Genomic DNA, 21,003 nt, shown 5'->3' with positions numbered 1-21,003 from the left:
TGGGGTCTGTGCGGGGGTGCAGGTGACTCCGGGAAGATTTCTGGGGCTGGTCAGTCTTACTGTAACCAAGGGGAAAGTGTCTCTAAATGGGTGCCTGTGGCAGATGGCTGTGTGTCTGTGCAGGGGGGCAGTGAGCCTGTGAGTGAGGGCCTGTCTCAGTGGTCTCCAACCTTTTTGCATGGCGGGCGCCGCACCGGTGGGTGACGGCATCTTGCTGTGTCGGCCCCATGCCAAGTGCGCCTGCGCCAGTGCCAGACCCCCCACCGCGGCCATTTTGCTGCTCCGGACCGGCCGCCCTGCTTCCACGGCTTCTCCGCCACGTTCCCCGGCAGGGTCTCCAGCCGCTGGTGCTTCCCCAATGCCCCGTCATGACGTGAGTTCAGCCCCGCAGCGCGTGCGGCCCGTCCTCCCTGGGCCATCCCATGTCAGGACTCCAACTAGGCAGGTGCACATAAATGCCCTGGCGGGCGCCATGGCACCCATGGGCACCGCGTTGGGGACCCTTGGCCTGTCTGATGCCTCAGAGGTGAGGCTGGAATCAGAACCAGGGCAGGAAGAGCCCAGAAATCAGGGAAATGTTTCTCTGGGGCACTCTGGAGTGGTTGGCCAGAGTGGAGTTTTAGCTGAGGAAAAAGATAAAGTTCTGGAGGATGAGGAGTTGTTGGCTGGCGAGGTTTGTAAAATTGAACCTGCACAAGCTGAAAATGAGCGGTGTGAAGGGGCAGTGTGCAAGCTGGCAGTTTGGCTGCTGAGAAGAGCAGCGTGTCAGTGAAGGAAGCTGTCTCAATTGCTAGCTGTGAGCCCGAGATGAGCCGGGGTGCTGCGACGGGAGCAACCGTCTCTGATTGTCTGGCTGTGTGTGGGGAAGAGTTTCTTCCGTGCCCCTCCGCCTGTGATGGCTGAAAGCAGGGCTGCTGTCCCAGAGTTGGGTCTGGATACAGCTAAGGCCCAGAAAGGAGGTGGCTCTAGTTTTGTGTCTGCTGGGGAGAATGATGCTTTGACTTGGGTAGATCCAGGCACTGTTTCGCCAGGGTCCCTGAGATCAGACAGGGGTGGCACTGATGTTTCGCCTGATGCTGCTGTGTTGCTGGAAGAGGGGGGAGCGACTCTGTGGCACCAGGCTGACTCCTTCTCCAGGGCACAAGGAGAGAATGAGGGCGAGTTAACAAGGGTACCTACTGACTGTGGGGAAGCTTGCGGCCGGCTGGAAAGTTGCAAAGGGAAGGAAGATGTCTCTGATCTGGTAACTCGTGAGTCTGCAAGAGGATTGTCTGGGAATCCACCTGAGAGGCCAGAGGGGGTACAGGGAGAAAAGGAATCCCAGAAGTCGTGTGGCTCAGCAGAGCGATGCTGCTGCAGAGCCAGAGAAGGGGGAACTGTTGCTTAAGGAAGCTCATAGGGAAGCGAGTCCTCTCAGTGCTTTGAGCAAGCCGTTTGCTGTAACAGAGAGGTGACAGTGCCTTCCTTGGAGAAACAAAAAACAGGACTATGTAGCACTTTAAAGACAAACCATCTTGTTAAATAGGTGATGAGCTTTCGTGAGCCAGACCCACTTCCTCAGATTAAATAGTGGAAGAAGATTGTCACAACCATATATACTAAAGGATACAATTTTTTTAAAAAATGAACACACATGAAAAGGACAAATCAAATTTCAGAACAGAAGGGAGATGGGGGGAGGTAAATGTCTGAGAGCTAATGATATTAGAGGTGATAATTGGGGAAGCTATCTTTGTAATGGGTAAGATAATTAGCATCTTTATTCAAACTTAGGTGTAAAGTGTTGAATGTAATTTCTATCACTATTCTACTTGCTTAGAGAAGACATTCAGGAGAACGCTTCGCCTGTAAAAGGCAGCAGCTGGGCGTGTGAGGCACTTGTTTCTGTGTCTGACGGAGTTGTTCTGTTAACCGGGACTCCACTTTGATGCCTCTTCACAATCATCCACAGAAAAATCCAATGTGGATGATTGTGAAGAGGCATCAAAGGGACTGAGGATTGTTCCAAATGAGGCAGGAACAGCCAGAGAAGTGGAACAATCTGGTACCCAAGAGACTGTATGTGACCAGGTTACTGGGAAGTCAGGGTGTGGGGGACAGGAGTGTTCCCAGGTGGATGTTGAGAGTGGCCAGTGTGTGTCTCAGATTCATAGGAAGAAGGACCATGGAGCCAAGAATGCAGGGCAGAACAGCTGTGTGTTACTCTCTCTAGAATGCAGGAGATGGCAGTTCAGCTCCCATCTCTGGACACTGTGGATACTTGTAAATCGATCAGGGAAGTTGATAGCTGGTTCCATGTGGCAGCAGGGCCGGCCCGAGCCATTTTGGTGCCCGAGGCGTGCAGCGCTGCCCCCAGGGCGCACAGCCCCGCCTCTGGGCGCACGACACATGTGTGGGCCTGTCACTGGGGCGTGTGGGCGGACGCACGGCGCATACGCTGCCCAGTCGGCCTAGCCACTGCCGATGGCGCACAGCCCAGGGCCGCCCGGGGCAGGCTGCGCCTGGCCATGCAGGGTCCTGCGGCCACGGGGGGAAGGGTGCTGCTGGCCAGTGCTGTGCGGGAGAACACGGCTCCTGCCCCGGGTGGCTGCTGCAGCCTGCCAGGAGTCAGGTGCCCCCCATAGGTTGGCGCCCTGGATAGCTGCCCGCCTATCCCACCCCTTAGTCCGGCCCTCTGTGGAAGCAGAGATTGAAGCTGGAAGCAGAATTTCAGAAGGGGGTCTGGGTTGCTTATCGTTGTTACCCTACTGAGTGTGTGTGGGGGGAGAGTTCCATGGCCACTGTGATCGAGGAAGACACACCCAGCCAGTCGTATGTCTCTGCTAGGCCGGGTTTTGAGCCCACAGGAGAAGGGGGATGGACAGAGCTTGCTTTGGCAAAGGAGACTTGCACTTTAAACCTGAAAGCCCAAAACTGCAATGGTGTGGAGCCAAAGAGGTGCCATAAAAGAATGTGCTGTCACTATCCACTGGCTATGGATTGTTCCTATTACTGATGTGAGCTCTTGTAACCAATGTACTGTTGTTGCAGAGAACTGGACAGGTATCCAATGTGCATGATCTTATGGAAATACCAGGTAATCTGTCAGGAAAGGGACCAAAGGACAGGCTGTGTGTCAAAGGACATTGTGATGTTGCTATTTGAAGGAAACATCCCTTGTGACCCACCAGCGCTTGCTGCCCCGTTGAGACGTTCCCCTGGCAGTGTATGTACCCGTTGGCAAGGTGATCCGGAGCCAAGAGAGGGACGTGCTTTCTGTCTATCGCCCCACCACAGTTAGGGAACCGCATCCTGGCAAAACCCTTCACTATCCCCTGCACGTTTCCCAGAGTCACGATCTTCCTAGTAGAAGGGTATTGACTGCCATGGCTACTTGGATCACAGCAACCCCCACTGTCGATTCGCCTGCTCTGAACTGATTCCCAGCTGATCTGGTATTTCTAGCGTCCGCAGTGCCCCCGGGAAGTAGGGCACTGAAGTTAGGAAACCAGAAAGAATCATTTTGATGGTTAATTGCCGTCTCTTCCTCCCCGCTCCCCAATTTCTAAGATATCTGGAGAGGAGGCTTTGGAAGTTGGCGAGGAGGGCAGATGGGTTATCAGTGGGAGAAGGGGGTTCTCTGCTCTCTAGCTGCCTTTCCTACATCTCTAACAGGTGCCTCATCAGGTCTGTTTGCTCCCCCAAAAGCCTCAACATCTCATCCGGCGTGTTATGCTCATGTTCTCATGCGCTCACAGCAACAAAAATGATGAGGGGTTTGGAACGGGTGCCCTATGAAGAGAGATTAAAAAGACTGGGACTGTTCAGTTTAGAAAAGAGAAGACTAAGGGGATGGGATATGATAGAAGTCTATAAAATCATGGAGAAAGAGAATAAGGAAAAGTTATTTACTTGTTCCCATAACGTAAGAACTAGAGGTCTCCAAATGAAACGAACAGGTGGCAGATTTAAAACCAACCAAGGAAGTATTTCTTCATGCAGTGCATAGTCAACCTGTGGAACTCCTTGCCAGAGGATGTTGTGAAGACCAGGACTTTACCAGGGTTCAAAAAAGAACCCCGCTTCATTGACTATGTTGAGTAAACTACTTTACATGGCCCTGTTGACGGAGCCATGTAGTCTAGACACACCCTGTGCAATTTGGGCACATGGATACCAGCGTTTCTTCTGTGGGTTCAGAGTTCTACCTGCACAGATTCTCCTCCGACAACCGCAATCAGGTCCAGGATCTCCTCCATGCTCCCTGCTGGAGCTTGTTTGCAACCCTGGGCACTCCTGGTTGGGTGTGCTGCTGGGCTCGCCGGGCTCACCACACTTACCAAACAGGAAATGAAATTCAGAAGTTCCTTGGGGCTTTTGCTGTGTGCCCAGGAGGGCAGCAGAGTTGAAAGTGCTGGGCAGAGCAGTCACATTCGGGCACTATGGCTCACATTGTGTGTGTGTGTGTGTGTGTGTGTGTGTGTGTGTGTGTGAGAGAGAGAGAGAGAGAGAGAGAAAACAGAGCAAATGGTAACAGTTCATGAGGTGAAGAAATAAAATACAGTTGATGGAATTCCCATTTTAAAAAAATGAACTGGAAATATGGTAACGATCCCTTCTTTTAAAGAAATCTAAACTAAAAATGAACTTCCTAAAAACAACACTATTTTTTGAAAACTACAATCACTCCCACACAGCATGGACACCTCCCTTTGATTTTTCAAAGCCCCACAACCCTCAGTGGAGTTAAAGACCCAAGCAGAGCCCAGAGGCCAAGCCATGGAACTGAACGGCGCTGTGTCTACACGATCCCAAATTCAACCCAGGGAGGTTGAATTTAGCGTGACACCTCTCATCTGTCTGCAGCGCAGCAGTCGATTTTAAAAGCCCTTACAGGCAGCAGAAGGGGCTTTGCTTGGTGGGGAAGGTACATTCGTTATCAAATTAGACTAACACAGCTAACTTTGACCTCTCCTCAGAGAGCAGACCAGGCCTTGGGGTGAGATGAGGCGAGGCTGCAGCAGCCCACACGCCTCTTCCAGCCTCCTGTCCTCCTGGCCCTGAATACAGTTTCATTTGAAGACTAATTGCAGACGCAGCGCCGCCGACGTCAGGGGCTGAGCGGGGCTTAGTGTGTGTGTCACGGAGAACAAAAAACAGGACGAGGTAGCACTTTATAGACTAACAAGATGGTTTATTAGATGATGAGCTTTCGTGGGCCAGACCCACTTCCTCAGATCAAATAGTGGAAGAAAATTGGCACGACCATATATACCAAAGGGAGACAATCAAAAAATGAACATGTATGAAAAGGACAAATCAGATTTCGGAACAGAAGGGGGATGAGGGGGAGGTAAATGTCTTTTGATCTGAGGAAGTGGGTCTGACCCACGTTTGGAGGAAGTGCGTCTGGCCCACGAAAGCTAATCACCTAGGCTACGTCTAGACTGCAAGCCTCTTTCGAAAAAGAGCGTCTAGACTGCAAGCAGTACTTTCGAAAAAGCAAGCCGCTTTTTCGAAAGAGAGCACCCAGGCAGTCTGGATGCTCTCTTTCGAAAAAGCCCTGTTTGCATTCAAGAACGCCTTTTTTCGAAAGAGCACTTTAGAAAAAAGGCGTTCTTCCTCGTGAAATGAGGAGTACCGCCATCGAAAGAAAAGCCGCGTTCTTTCGATTTAATTTCGAAAGAACGCGGCTGTCGTCTGGATGCATGTGAAGTTTTTTTTGAAAAAAGGCTACTTTTTTATGAAAAAACCCTGCAGTCTAAACACAGCCCTAATAAACCATCTTGTTAGTCTTTAAAGTGCTACATGGTCCTGTTTTTTGTTTCAGCTACACCAGACTAACACGGCTACATCTCTATTACTGTGTCATGGAGAGTTGGCCTTGCAGGTTTCCTCACTGGAGTAGCCACCTCACATGGATTTTTTATCATGAGCTTTCCAATATTTTTGGTTTTTCTTCAGCTTCAAATCCTGGGGGTTACGTGAGAATCTCAGCTTTCAGGTAAAAAAAAAAACAAAAAAAACCTTCATTCGCGGCGTGGAGAAAAGCTTGAAAACGTGACCCCCTCAAAACTCAGGCCTCAGAACAGCAATAAAAAGACCCACCCCCCTTCACTCTTAAAATTAGGATTCTGAGGCGGCGGGGGTGGGGCGGCTGGCAACGGCGCATCTCGCACAGGATTTTCCAAGAGCTCGTTTCCAACGTGAGGCGTTTTCCCCCAGCGCCATTAGTAAAAAGGAACCAAATCGATCCGTTTCCAAGCTGGTCTCCTTGATTATCATTTGTGCCCGTCTTTTGGGGGCCTGTCTGGCTCCTGCCCATTTATTTTACCGAGGAAAGAGCCACGCCAGCGCATGCTTTTTCATAGTTTGCACATGTGTGTGAAATGGCTCGTTTTACACGCCTCTCTAAAAAGGGTTGATTTATACACTTTCCTGCTAGTGAGTTCTTTTACTTACTTCTAAATTCCTTTGTATGGCTGATCCCAGCAGAGCACCTTTTAACTGCCGCATTTCTTGGAGGGGGTATGCAAGCGGTGATTGGGAGCAGGCCGGGGCCATGTATTAGGTCATGATGGGTAGGTCTATACTGGAATACAGGCCTGCGGCGGGGTTGGGTCGGCTGCCTTGGGCTGGTAGCACTGAAATTGCTGTATAGATGTGGGGGCTTGAGACCCTTCTCCTCACACAGTCCCACGGCCCAGGCTCCAGGCCGGAGGTGGGCAATCATTTCTGATGGGGGGTGGGGCTCTCCAAGATTTTGGTAAGTGCTCCAGGCCTGCACTTTATGGCGGGAGTGTGGGGTCTAGGAAGGAGGTTGGGTGCAGAAGGGAGCTCAAGGTAGGGTTTTGGGGTGCAGGAGGGAGGGTGGGGTCTGGGAGAGAGTTTGTGCAAAGAAGGGGGTTGTGACCTGGGGTAGGGGGAGAGGAAGGGGCAGAGGGTTTGGGCAGTGACCAGAGGAAGGGATATAGGAGGAGGCGCAGGGTCCAGGAGGGGGTATGGGTGCAGGAGAGGATTCTGACCTGGGAAAGGGATGTAGGAGGGGTTGTGACCAGGGGTAGGATGTAGTAGGGAGTGCAGAGGGTTTGGGTTGTGACCAGGGATAGGGTGTAGGAGGGTTGTGACTAGCAATAGGGTGTAGGAGGGTTGTGACCAGGGGTAGGGATGTAGGAGGGGTTGTGACCAGGGGTAGGGTGTAGGAGGGGGTGCAGAGGGTTTGGGTTGTGACCAGGGGTAGGGTGTAGGAGGGTTGTGACTAGCAATAGGGTGTAGGAGGGTTGTGACTAGTGATAGGGTGTAGGAGGGGTTATGACCAGGAGTAGGGTGTAGGAGGGGGTGCAGAGGCTTTGGGTTGTGACCAGGGGTAGGGTGTAGGAGGGTTGTGACTAGCAATAGGGTGTAGGAGGGGTTGTGACCAGGGGTAGGGTGTAGGAGGGGGTGCAGAGGCTTTGGGTTGTGACCAGGGGTAGGGTGTAGGAGGGGGTAAAGAGGGTTTGGGTTGCGACCTGGGGCAAGGAATCAGGGTGCAGGAAGGGGGGAGGTGCCAGGGACAGGCTGGAAGGCTCTCACCTGGGCCGTTTCCAGCCAGCAGCCCGGCAGGACCTTCGGGCAGACTCCCCGCCTGCAGCGCTCCACACTCCTCTCAAAGCAGCCGGCTGCCGTGCACCTCTGGGCCGTGTGCCACAGCAGAGGTTCTGGGAGCTGCTCAGGCTCACGTCACTGCCCAGGTAGCGCCCATTGGCCGGTTGCCAGCCACTGGGAGCTGCGAGGAGTGTGGGGCAGCGTGGGGAGCCTCCTCCCCCCAAGAGGTGCGCACTGTGCTGAGACGCACGCTCCGTCTCTTCGAGCAGCGGGCAGGGGCGGGGCGGGCAGGGAGCCTATCCGCGGGTCCCACAGGACTGTGGGACACTAGCGAACCAGAGGATTACGGCAAGTCTGATCTGAAGCTTTGGCGGAGCGGATGCGGATTTTGCCTACCCTGACGGTGGATGTCGCCACAGCAGCTAGACAACTCCCTAGCCTGAGCTCTGTCAACCTGAGTCAACCAATTCACACCAGCCATGGTGTTTAGCTGCACTATAAACACACCCCTACGTGCTAAGGGGTTTCTTTCGTTTTTCTTCGCGTAACAGAAAGCAGCTACGTAAGAGCATTCTGCTGCGGTGGGGATGCAGGGGCAGACTTCGTGCCCAATTCTCTGCAAGGTTTAACGGTCCTACACAATTGGATGATTAAGTCCTAACACACGCAAAGAGGGTGCTGCCCTCTGTCTATGTTGTGAAAAACCCAAATCAGAAAAAATAGAGACCCAAGACCCCAGCATGGCAGATTTAGAAAGACAAAACTTCCATCTCTCTACAATGAGGTTGTTATCTGTGTACGAGTTTTGCAGGGGGAAAATTAGAGAAACTTTGCAGAGTCCAGCATCTGACCTGTGCACCATCGAAAGGAGCTCAGTTGTGTGTCACGACCTCTCTTGCACTTACTCTGATGGCTACAGAAATACAGTAGCTTGGGTAACTGATCTTGAAAACGCACATTAGTTACGGGCACGTGCGTATGTGCAGGGAGCTCTTGCTATCTTGCATGTTTGAAACTAGCAAGGGCTGAGAATTTTCCATCGACGCCAATGGTGCTCAAACGTTTTGGCCTGCGGTGACACCGCTCAATGCAAACCTTTCTGCAGACCCCCGGGAACCAGCCGTGGAGATAAAATGGGTTCAGGAGGGGGTGGGGGGTGAGGTCTGGGTGGGAGGGAGGTGCAGGAGCAGGCGGGGGGGGGGGAAGTCTGGGCAGGATGGAGCATGCAGGAGAGGGCTGAGGATGCAAGGTCTGAGTGGAAGGGGGGTGTGTGAGGAGGGTCTGGACATGAGGGGGATGCCTGCCATTGCCAGGCACCGCCCCCTTGCTCTCATTGGCTGGGATTCCATGTGGAGCCACTTCCTCACCCTGCAAACTGGATCTGGCCCACGAGACTCGTTTCTTCCCCCTTCCCTCCCCCGCTCCTCATAGCAGGAAGCCAGCACTGGTGCTCCAACCTCATGGGTGTGTATGTTGGGGACAAAACACCCACACAAACACCCCACTGCGCGGACAGGGACACCCCCAGCCTGTGGCCCACCTGCAATACGACCACAGATCACTCTTTCGAGAACCACTGATCTAAGCTGCTTGCCCGTTTCACATTCTGAGTTTTCATTTACAAAGACAGAAATTTTTTTGGCTGGAAAAGCTGCAGACTTTTGGGGTTGGGGCTGAAAATTCTTGAGTTTTGGTGTTTTGCCGGAAAGCTCAAATTCTCCCCCGGTGAACAACTCCATTTCCCGATCGGCTCTTGTTTAAACCTTACCCGTTAACACTGGGCCTGGTTCGCACAGACGTCAGCCAGCAGAGTACGTGCTGCCTGATCCTGCTTGTGTTGAGTAAGTAAGAATGAAAAAAAGAAGAATCAAAATAAGCTTTGGGGGAGGGGAGGGGTTAAAAAGCACCCATGCAAACAAACTCTTAAAGGAGAAGCTACATTAAAAAGTAACATCTATGATGAAAAAAAGAGCAAGACAGAAGGCTTTAACTGGAAACTGTGCAGCCAATGGACTTCCACCGCTATAAACCAGAGAGAGGAAAATGTCGCATTAACCGAGACTCTTAAAGCAGCCCGGGAGAGTTGGTTGCCCATTGCCATTTAAATACCCTAGACGGCTTTAAAAATCCTAATCTTTGCTCCTGTTACTTTTCGACAGAGTTCTCAGTTATCCGAACGGGAGCTGATTCTTCTCTAGTTACACCTCTGTAACTAAGGAGTAAGTTACACTCATGTAAATGGCTCCGAAACCTGCCCGCAGGCCTAGATCTTCCATCTTGTGTTTTCTTCATGCTAACTTTTGAGAGCATTACCCTTGGAAATGTTGCCTGGACTGCACACAGCAGGTATCGAGTAAACTGGATACGGGTTTTAGCATTTAAAAAAAAGATCAGGCTAGCCACAGAATCTTGGATACGATCTCTGAGTCTTAGCCTGTTTGCTTTCTAGAATTTCTCCATACAGGTTTTTAAAGGTTCTTTACTCCGTTTTCTTTGGCTAGATTCCGGAGGTCTTCGCGCTCACGAAGCCAGCAGTGCAGATCGGTTACTATGCTTACAAAGAAGCTGATTTAAGCCCAACATTGGTGCCTGTAGAAATCTTTTCCATCCTGCCTTTTCATCTCAAACTCCAGCCTCAATGTCTTAACAAGCCTTATTTTCCATTTAAAAAAAAAAAGACTGATTCCCCAGAACATCCTATTGCCAAGTGGTCACCATTAAAATAGTTATTTACCAACCATTACCACGTCATAGAATATGACACCCTGCAGTTATTTCCTGCCTTAGGAGGAACAGAAATGTTGTGGTATTCTTGATACCTCACTGAAGTAATGTTCACTTCTTTTAATGGTGCCTGTTATGCATTCTTTTCCGATGCAGTTCTCATATCCTATGGCTACGTCTAGACTGGCATGATTTTCCGCAAATGCTTTTAACGGAAAAGCTTTTCTGTTAAAAGTATTTGTGGAAAAGAGCATCTAGATTGGCACGGATGCTTTTGCAGAAAAGCATCCGTGGCCAATCTAGACGCGCTTTTGCGCAAAAAAGCCCCGATCGCCATTTTCGCGATCGGGGCTTTTTTGCGCAAAATAAATCTGAGTTGTCTACACTGGCCCTTTTGCGCAAAAGCTTTTGTGCAAAGGGACTTTTTCCCGAATGGGAGCAGCACAGTATTTCCACAAGAAGCACTGATTTCTTACATGAGATCGTCAGTGTTCTTGCGGAAATTCAAGTGGCCAGTGTAGACAGCGGGCAAGTTTTTCCGCAAAAGCAGGTGCTTTTGCGGAAAAACTTGCCAGTTTAGACACAGCTTCCGTGTCTAATGTAAAGAGCTGTGGGGTCTCTTTTCAGGTGTTTGGGAGTCTACAAAGCCTACAGAGAGAGGCTTTTCAGCAGTAAAGAGTTCCACAGAGAAACAGGTTTCAGAATTTTCAGAGGGGTAGCCGTGTTAGTCTGTAACTGAAAAAAAAAAACGTAAAAAATAGCAAAGAGTCTTGCCATACCATAGAGACACAGAAACCTGTAGGGGAACATTTTAACTCACTCGGCCGCTCATTAGTGGATCTCAATGTTATGATATTGTTACAAACCAATTTCAAGAACCAGCTTGAATGGGAAGCTGCAGAGCTTAATTTCATGTACAAGTTTGAGACCTACACTAGGGTTACATCTAGACTACAGGCTTTTGTCGACAGAGGCTATGTCGACAGATACGGTCAACAAAGCTTGACAGATACTGTCAACAAAGACCTACACTAGGGGTACATCTAGACTACAGGCTTTTGTCGACAGAGGCTATGTCAACAGATACAGTCAACAAAGCTTCTGTCGACAAAGAGCGTCTAGACTACATCCAGTTCTGTTGACAAAGCAAGCTACTTTGTCGACATGAGAGTGTAGATGCAAAGGAAAGTGTAGATGCAATAATGCCTTCTGGTGACAGAACTCTGTTGAGAAAAGGCGTTATTCCTCATAGAATGAGGTTTACCGCCATCGACAAAACTGCTGAGTTCTGTCGACATTATGTCGATAGAACTCAGTGGTAATGTAGACGCAGGTATAGTTTTGTGGACAAAAGTCCACTTCTGTCGACAAAACCTTGCAGTCTAGACACTCCCTAGAGGTTTAAACAAAGATCTTAACTGGATGGCCCACTATATTCCACATCCTAATGACAGAAAACCACTCATGATTTTATATACCTCTATCATATCCCCCCACAGTCTCCTTTTTTCTAAACTGAAAAGTCCCAGTCTCTTTAGCCTCTCCTCATATGGGACCTGTTCCAAACCCCTCATCATTTTAATTGCCCTTTTCTGAACCTTTTCTAATGCCAAAATATCTTTTTTGAGGTGAGGAGACCACATCTGTACACAGTATTCAAAATGTGGACGTACCCACATATATAGGGGCAGTAATCTTATTTTCTATCCCTTTTTTTAATAATGCCTAACATCCTATTTGCTTGTTTGACTGCCGCTGCACACTGCACGGTTGTTTTCATATCAGACAGGAAACAATCACATATAAAACAATCTAATACATCAGGGAAGGGCAGACAAAATGAACAGTGGCAATTTTTTTAAAGTGCTTCTACACAAATGCTAGAAGTCTAACTAATAAGATGGGAGAACTAGAATACTTCGTATTAAAGAAGGAAATTGACATAATAGGCATCACAGAAACCTGGTGGAATGAGGACAATCGGTGGGACACAATCATACCGGGATATAAACTATATTGGAAGGACAGAACCCCTTAGAATCATAGAACACTAGAACTGGCAGGGACCTCGAGAGTCATCGAGTCCAGTCCCCTGCCCCCATGGCAGGACCAAATACTGTCTAGACCATTTATCTAACCTACTCTTAAATATCTCCAGAGATGGGGATTCCACAATCTCCCTGGGCAATTTATTCCAGTGTTTGACCACCCTGACAGTTAGGAACTTTTTCCTAATGTCCAACCTAAACCTCCCTTGCTGCAGTTTAAGCCCATTGCTTCTTGTTCTATCCTCAGAGGCCAAGATGAACAAGTTTTCTCCCTCCTCCTTATGACACCCTTTTAGATACCTGAAAACGGCTCTCATGTCTCCCCCCCCAATCTTCTCTTTTCTAAATTAAACCCAGTTCTTTCAGCCTTCCTTCATAGTTCATGTTCGCTAGGCCTTTAATCATTCTCATTGCTCTTCTCTGGACCTTTTCCAATTTCTCCACATCCTTCTTGAAATGCGGTGCCCAGAACTCCATTCATCTGAAGAAGTGGGTTGTGCCCGCGAAAGCTCATGAGACCATCCACATGTTTTGTTAGTCTCTACGGCCCTGCAGGATTATTTGTTGTTTTTTAGGTTTTTTCAGGTTTCAGGATGATGGCGTTGGACGGAAGTCCTAGTCTGTGATGCTGTGGCTGACAGTCTGAAAGCCATGACTTTGGTGGTAGAGAGGATGCATGCAAGGGACCTACTGAAGATAGGATGTTAGGAGAAGGCAGTAGGAAAACAGAGATTCTGTGGCCTGCACTGTGCAGGGGGTCAGACTAGATGATCATAATGGTCCCTTCTGACCTTAAAGTCTATGAGTCTATGAAACGGGATGGATTGTATCAGAGAAGATGAGACGCAGGTGGACCTCAGTGCAGAGAAAGACGGGAGAAAGACGGGAGATGCTTGCGATAAGGCGAAGAAGAAGTAGAGAGACGAGGATTATATTTTAAACAAAATCTCCTCTCGAGGTGGTCAGTTTGCGTACACGGTGTCATTGAGTGCATACGCAGGTCAGGGTGTATATGCATTTGAATAAAGAGCTATAGCAAAATTCTCTTAGCAGCAGGGCAAGGAATAACCAGCGGAGTGGCAGCCATATCAGGGAGGAACCTCAATCCCAAACCTTCAGATTGACGTTGCTAAGAGTCTCGCGCGTGCACCAAGTGAGAGGACCAGAGGAGAGTTCCCACCAAGAAGAATTGCTAAGCACAATACTGAGGGAGAGGGATGACAAGACATAGGAATAAATCCGTTTGTGAACAGCCCTGCCCAATCCTCCCAAGCTTCACAAACAGGTCAGCAGCATCTTCTGATTTGATTATCATGGGCAACAAATAGCTCTGATCATATGAGCATGGAGACTTGACTTTTCCGTCCATTGCTAGAAGGTCATCAGGCCTCCGCACCCATGCAAGCAGAAAATCATAGAACCTTAGAACTGGCAGGGACCTCGAGAGGTCACCAAGTCCTGTCCCCTGCCCTCACGGCAGGACCAAGCATCGTCTAGACCATGTTCCGGGCTGGATGACCAAACACGTTGGGTTAAATATTCTAGGCAGACTACATGGACCCCACCCAACTCCATAGTTGGACAAGGAGATTGGAGGGAATACTGTGAGCATTGCCTTTGCAGAGGGGATCTTAAGGGAGAAACAGGAATGATTAGATCTGTGGTGTCCAGCACACTAGACATTAGCCACATGTGGCTATTTGGCCGGTTGAGTGTGGCTCGGCCCCTACTGCTTCAGAACTGATTGGACACCCCGGGATTAGAGAGTCAAGTTTCATGAACATAAGCATAGCCAGTGCCCTGCTAAGCGATGGTGTTGCCAATCTGCATGGACCAGAACCTCCTTCCTGGCTTTCGCAAGAGACCACGTAAACCTGAAGCAAAAGTTGTGGCCCAAAGTTCTCCCCCCCCTCCCCCATCCCTCCCATAACCCAAAGAATTCCCCTGGCCAAAGCTCAAATGATGAGGAAGCCTTGGCCCTTTCAAAGCCATCGCCCCAACTCTAAGGACATAGGTGGATCTGCAAACTCTCAAATAGAGGGACTCCGATGAACTAACAAGGACACGTCGCCACTACTGACCCCGCTGTCGATCCTACTGATTGCGACTTGGCAGCAAGAGCATGGCACTCGCAGGAGTATCCAGTCAGATTTTAGTGAGGCATGCAAAGAATCACAGAATCATAGAATCCTAGAACTGGAAGAGACCTCGAGAGGTCATGAAATCCAGTCCCCTGCCCTCACCAAGCACTGTCTAGACCATCCCTGATTGATGTCTGTCCAACCTGCTCTTAAATATCTCCAGGAATGGAGATTCCATAACCCCCATAGTCAATTTATTCCAGTGTTTAGACAGGAAGTTTTTCCTAATGTCTAACCTAAATCTCCTTTGCTACAATTTAAGCCCGTTGCTTCCTGTCCTACCCTCAGAGGCCAAGGAAAACAATTTTTCTCCCGCTTCCTTGTGACACCCTTTTAGATATTTGAAAACTGCTTTCACCTTAGTTTTCTCTTTTCCAAACTAAATAAGCCCAGTCCTTTCAGTCTTCCCTCGTAGGTCATGTTCTCTAGACCTTTAATCATTCTTGTTGCTCTTCTCTGGACCCTCTCCAATTTCTCCACATCTTTCTTGAAATGCAGTGCCCAGAACTGGACACAATACTCCAGCTGAGGCCTAACCAGCACAGAGTAGAGCGGAAGAATGACTTGTGTCTTGCTCACAACACTCCTGTTAATACGTCCCAGAATCAAGTTTGCTTGTTTTGCAACGGTGTCACACTGTTGACTCATATTTAGCTTGTGGTCCACTCTGACCCCTAGATCCCTTTCTACAGGACTCCTTCCTAGACAGTCGCTTCCCATTCTCTGTGTGTGAAACTGTTCCTATGTGGAGTCCTTTGCATTTGTCTTTATTAAACTTCATCCTGTTTACCTCAGACCATTTCTCTAGTTTGTCCAGATCATTTTGAATGTTGACCCTATCCTCCAAAGCACTTGTAACCCTTCCCAGCTTGGTATCATCTTCAAACTTAATAATCATACTCTCTATACCATCATCTAAATCAATGATGAAGATATTGAACAGAACCGGTCCCAAAACAGACCCTTGCAGAACCCCACTTGTTATGCCCTTCCAGCAGGATTGTGAACCGTTAATAAATACTCTCTGAGAACGGTTATCCAGCCAGTTCTGCACCCACCTTACAGTAGCCCCATCTAGGTTGTATTTGCCTAGTTTATTGATAAGAAGGTCATGTGAGACTGTGTCAAATGCCTTACTAAAGTCTAGGTATACCGCCTCCACCACTTCTCCCTATCCACAAGGCTTGATATCCTGTCAAAGAAATCTCTCAGATTGGTTTGACATGATTTGTTCTGCTGGCTGTTCCCTAGCTCCTTATTATCTTCCAGATTTTTGCAGATGGATTCCTTAATTAATTGCTCTTCTCTTAATTCCATTATCTTCCCAGGCACAGAAGTTAAACTAACTGGTCTGTAGTTTTCTGGGGTAAAGCTTCAACTTTATATGGGGGCAGCCCTGGGGCCGGGTGGGTGATGTTGGAATACTCCGCATAGGCCAATGATCTTTGCCAATCCAGCCTTCTGAAAGAGAGGTGCTGGTGAAACCTATTGCTCGGCCTTCGAACTTTTCAAACTTGGCTCTTCTTTCTTTTCATTCTTTTGGAAGCTCTGGTTGTGCTCCTGGTCCACCCACCGGCAGAGCGCCGAGGAAGAGCACACATAGAGAGGAAAAGGAAAGATCTGATCTGTCACACCTTCTGCCCGACTGTTAATGCTGTCCCTGCGGCCCCTCCTCTGATGGTGTGTCTCTATACAGGGTTAGAGTCATTAGGGAAGTCCTATGGGACTAGCTGACAGTGGTCAGAAAGGTAAACATGTATCTTCTCCAAAACCCCCATGCTCGCTTGTAGTTAAACACTGATGATGCAAATATGTCTTTACAAATGACAAAACCAAGATTTTTTTTTTTTTAAACAGGCTTCAGATCCCAGGGGGAAATGATGGATGTATGCAGCTGAGAGAGAGTCGGGAAATGTCAGGAATTGGATTTAGCTTCACTCTTTGCACATGCCACTATGGATTTGCACCGAAAAGCAGTGGCCATTTCTGTTTATAGCCAGGCCTGGCCCTGAGTTCCTTTTTGACAATTTTCCTCCCTCCTCCTTGTGACACCCTTTCAAGTATCTAAAAGGGTGTTAACAAGGAAGAGGGAGAAAAATTATTCTTCTTAGCCTCTGAGGATTGGACAGGAACTGCAGCAAGGGAGGTTTAGGTTAGACACTAGGAAAAACTTCTGTCAGGGTGGTTAAACACTGGAATAAATTGCGTAGGGAGGTTGTAGAATCTCTATCCCTGGAGATATTTAAGAGCAAGTTCGACAGACACCTGTCAGGAATGGTCTAGACAGTGCTTGGTCTTGCTGTGAGGGCGGAGGACTGGACTCAATGACCTCTCGAGGTCCCTTCCAGTCCTAGTGTTCTATGATTCTATGACAAGAAATGCCCCTTTATTTAGCAGTGCGAGCCACAAATATACCAGTCACACTTTCCGCACGGAGGAAAACACTGTGCACAAATCAAAACCAACGCCTGCATTTCATTTAGAGCAATGCAAATTCTTGACGAGGATCAAGATGTCTTTCATCATTCCTTTTCTCAGCCTCGACACTGTCCGAGAGAGAAAATGTTCACGTCCCATTGGCAGTCTGTTTTCTTTCTGTTTACATTCCTGCTCTCTCGTGAGCTCCCATACAGCAATAAAAGATGTCCCTAAAGAAAACCGTATCGCACACAAAGAATTCAGTGTTTTGGTTTATCTGAGTGGCCACAAAGTCCCACCCAGAGAAAAATGTGTGAGCTGCCCTATTTCACCCTGCCTTTCTTTGACTGTCGGAGTTCTGCTGGTGAATTTGGCTACGATTACAAACTCTGTGGTCGAGTTAGTTCCCAACTTAGTGAGACGTCTGCAATGTGCCATGGTAGTTCTTTGCCATGTTAACACTGGGTTAGGTGGGGGCTTAGACCTATGCAGGGGAGTAAGCGGGAGGACGCAATTATCTTACTCCTAGGTTGGCTTCCCAGCTCCAGGGTCTGCGAGCAAAGGAGCATAGGACCATGGTGCACCTACGGACCAGCTTTCCCTGTCCGGTGACTGGGAGGGGAGCGAGAGACTTGTGTGAGCTGCAAATCCTGAACTTCTCCACCGCCGAGGCGGTTTGGTTCCAGGCCACCTCTACTGCGGAAGGGCAGCGTCTCGGTGAAGGCGGGCGGTTTCATGCAGGTTGCCGTGTGTATTCAGGAGACGTCCTTTTTAATCCAAGGCTTGAGCCTAGAGATCACAGCGTTTCCGTGCTGCCGGCCTCTGTGGGAGACACCTCCCTGTAGCGTCCTCCAAGACTCGGCCGCAGAGCTCACTAAACACGGGCCTCCTTCCCCCGGAGCTACAATAGCCTTGGGTAAGCGCATTCAGCCCACCGCCCCGCCTCTTTCGACAAAGCATCAAAGCGCCGCTGAGCCTTCTGGAAGGGCTGTCGAGGGGAGACCGCGCAGGTTGGGGATTCAGGAGATGACCATTCAGTGCCTGCCTCAGCAGAGCTGGTCTTAGGGGCGGGAGAGCTGGGCGGTTGCCCGTGGCTGCCATTTTCAGGGCCGACAGAGCCAGTTAGGGGCGGGGCGCGGCGTGACTGCATTTCGGCTCAACCGCCTGAATCCTCCCTCCAGGTGTCTCTGGTTACTCCCCAATCTCCCCTCCTCCCCCACTTTTTTTTTTTTTGTTTGACAAATTTTTTTTTTTCTTTTGACAAATTTTTGTGTGATATTTTTTTAAACCATCTGGCAACCTTACGGGCGAGCTGGGAAGTTGCCTGGGACTGCCAATCGGTTAGGACCAGCCCTGTGCCTCAGCCACAAACTACTTATATGGCCTTGAGCAACTCCCTTAATCCATCCCATCTCTGTTCCCTAGCGAGCCAATGGGGCTAGTATTTCTCTACCTGACAGGGGCACTGTGAGGATAAATCCCATTAATGACTCTGCAGCACTCAGACATTACTGAGGACCACCTAAACCCCCAGAGAGATGGGAACTCAGTCTGTCAGCACAGTGCCCAGTGTCCGGGGGGTGGTATTTGAGGGGATGGATGTGCAAGCACGTGCCAGGATCTTTCTTTTGTTGCGCCGCATCTCTCTCTTGTCAGCCGTGGTTTTCCAAGGTGACTCGCTCTTGCAGGGCCGAGGATAAAAACTATGACGCTCTTTCCCGCCCTTGCTTAGTGGGGACAGACAGTGGCTGACCCTGCAGCTAAGGAATTCCCTTACAAGGCTTCTGCACTCCCGGAAGGGCTGGAGAGCAGAAACAGGCGTCTTCCTTCAGACTTCTGCAGCCGTGACCTCTAAACCCTAAACAACGGTGGTTAAAAATACTCCCGCCCCAGGCCGGCCAGCAGTCTGTTGACACGCCACCCCGCTGGGGAGTCAGGGGGAAGACTTGAACTCAGGCCCTTGCGCCTCACACAGGCTGAGGTCAGGCATTTGTCCTTCTGCATCCAGGGAGTTTGCGCGTGGCCAGGAGCTGAGCTGTAAATGCTCTGGCAATGCAACGTGCCCTCGTCTGTCGCTCACTGCGGAGGGAGCGAGCGTGCTTAGACTCGCCCTGGATCAGGCTCTGGGAGCGGGGCTCCATGTCCGTCCCTGAGGTACGATTCGGGAGATGCCGGTGTTCCCAGCCAGCTGCCGGTCTCCTATATTCAATGCGAGGAAGTGTGTGAAATTCCATGGACGTTGGTATAGAACATTCCTGCAGCAGGCAAGGGGGCAGAACAGGGTCGTGTCGAGTAGAAATAACGCTCCGCAGATGGCTAAGAACATAAGAATGGCCACACTGGGTGAGACCAAAGGTCCATCTAGCCCAGTGTCCTGTCTGCCCACAATGGCCAGTGCCAGGGTCCCCAAGGGAATGAACAGAACAGGGAATTATCAAGTGATCCCTCTCCTGTCACTCATTCCCAGCTTCTGACAAACAGCGGCCAGGGACACCATCTCTGCCCATCCTGGCTAATAAATATTGATGGACCTATCATGAATTTATCTAGCTCTTTTTTGACCCCTGTTAATGTCCTGGTCTTCACAACATCTTATGGCAAGGAGTTCCACAGGTTGACTATGCATTGTATGATGAACTACTTCCTTTTTTTTTTTAAGTGTAATGCCTGGGGTCAGGGGTGTAAAGTCTCCTTCCCAATATCACCTCACTCCCTATATCCAATGTCCTCCTAGAGGTCAACAGCTTGGCAACCCAAGGCACGTCAGCCAGTAGTCAGCGGGGCGTCTGGGGAAGCCCTGACATGGGTTGGGGTAGACAGCTGACAAAATGACTTCTGAGCTGTGTGCTGCACAGGTGGTATCATAAAACCCCCAAGCGGGTTTCCTGGCTGGGTTCTTCACTCGGAAGACAAAAGAGAAGGTGCCGGCTCACAGTAGCTTCCCCCGAGAATAAGATTTTTCCTTTCACGCAGAATAAGGAGTAACGTGCCTGAATTGTATGAAAGAATTCCTCCTCCCCCTTCCCCCACCCATGACCCGAACTGATCAGATCGACTTTTTTTCCCCCCACCGCAGGATTCTGTGACACCTTCAACATCGACACCAAAAGGCCGCGCATCATCCCGGGCTCTAAGGACGCCTACTTTGGCTACACCGTGCAGCAGCATGACATCGCTGGGAAGAAATGGTAAGGGAGCCCCGCGGGTCTCGGTGGTCTGTCGCGGGGAAGAGTGGTCGGTCCCTGACACCACTCTGTGCAAATCGCCAAACGTGCCCCGCCTCTCGCCCAAGGCGCCTCCTCCGAGAAGGCATCTCTGTGGCCTTCTGCGGGGAAGGAAACCCCGAGGTGAATTCCGCTCAGGCAGGCTGGTGTAAAGCCACTGCTGACCGCGGAGCACCTCCTGATGTGCACGGCCGGCTCCGGATACTGATGGATTTAGGCGTACGTAGGAGAGAAGGGCTCTGAGTTGGAGGAGCTGCTCCTAGCTTTGCACGCTCCTGCTCTATGTCATCCCTGATCTCCTCCGAGCTATAGTTCCCCCCTGGGCAAAATGGGATGGAAAATAAGAATGTCCCTCCCGCCCCCATGAGGTTGGGCTGCTCTTTGATGCTTGGGGAGATCTTTGACTTTCCATAGCACCTCCCCTCTGAGGTGCTGCAAGCATGATCCCCGCAAGAGGCTCTGTCAGACAGAGGACTTGTTTCCCTGATGGGTGTTCCGTGGAAGCTGATGGGAAGCTTTTTCTTCACTCAGTGCAGAGTTTACCTGTGGAACTCCTTGCCAGAGGATGTGGTGAAAGCTAGAACTTTAACAGGGTTCTAAAAAGAGCTAGATAGCCATTGATGGACTTAACCTCCATGAATCTATGAGCCAGGATGGGTAGAAATGGTGTCCCTGGCCTCTGTTTCTCTGGAGGTGAGTGACAGGGGAGGGATCATGTGATGATTATCTGCTGTGTTCCCTCCCTCTCAGGCACCTGGTATTGGCCACTGTGGGCAGACAGGACACTGGGCTGGATGGACCTTTGGTCTGACCCAGTCTGGCCGCTCTTATGTTCTTATGTTCCCGGTCCTGGCTCTGATCGTAGGGCTGCACAGCACATGGCTC

The 21,003-nt window shown here is 49.9% G+C and overlaps 1 protein-coding gene across 3 annotated transcripts in view; it reads left to right on the top strand.

The window, feature by feature from the left end:
• ITGA11 (integrin subunit alpha 11) overlaps positions 1-21,003 on the top strand; it is a 180,721-nt gene that overhangs the window by 33,730 nt on the left and 125,988 nt on the right. For all 3 annotated transcript variants that reach the window (XM_075896852.2, XM_075896851.2, XM_075896853.2), the window contains exon 2: positions 19,971-20,082. In XM_075896852.2, coding sequence (XP_075752967.2) covers positions 19,971-20,082 — 112 coding nt within the window. The remainder of the gene's footprint in view (positions 1-19,970; positions 20,083-21,003) is intronic.

The sequence above is a fragment of the Pelodiscus sinensis genome, chromosome 14, assembly GCF_052426305.1.
Source record: "Pelodiscus sinensis isolate ZL-2025 chromosome 14, ASM5242630v1, whole genome shotgun sequence".
NCBI classification, from domain to species: Eukaryota; Metazoa; Chordata; order Testudines; family Trionychidae; genus Pelodiscus; species Pelodiscus sinensis.
Note: the sequence above shows the minus strand (reverse complement) of the source record. Positions and strands in the feature narration are given on the sequence as shown.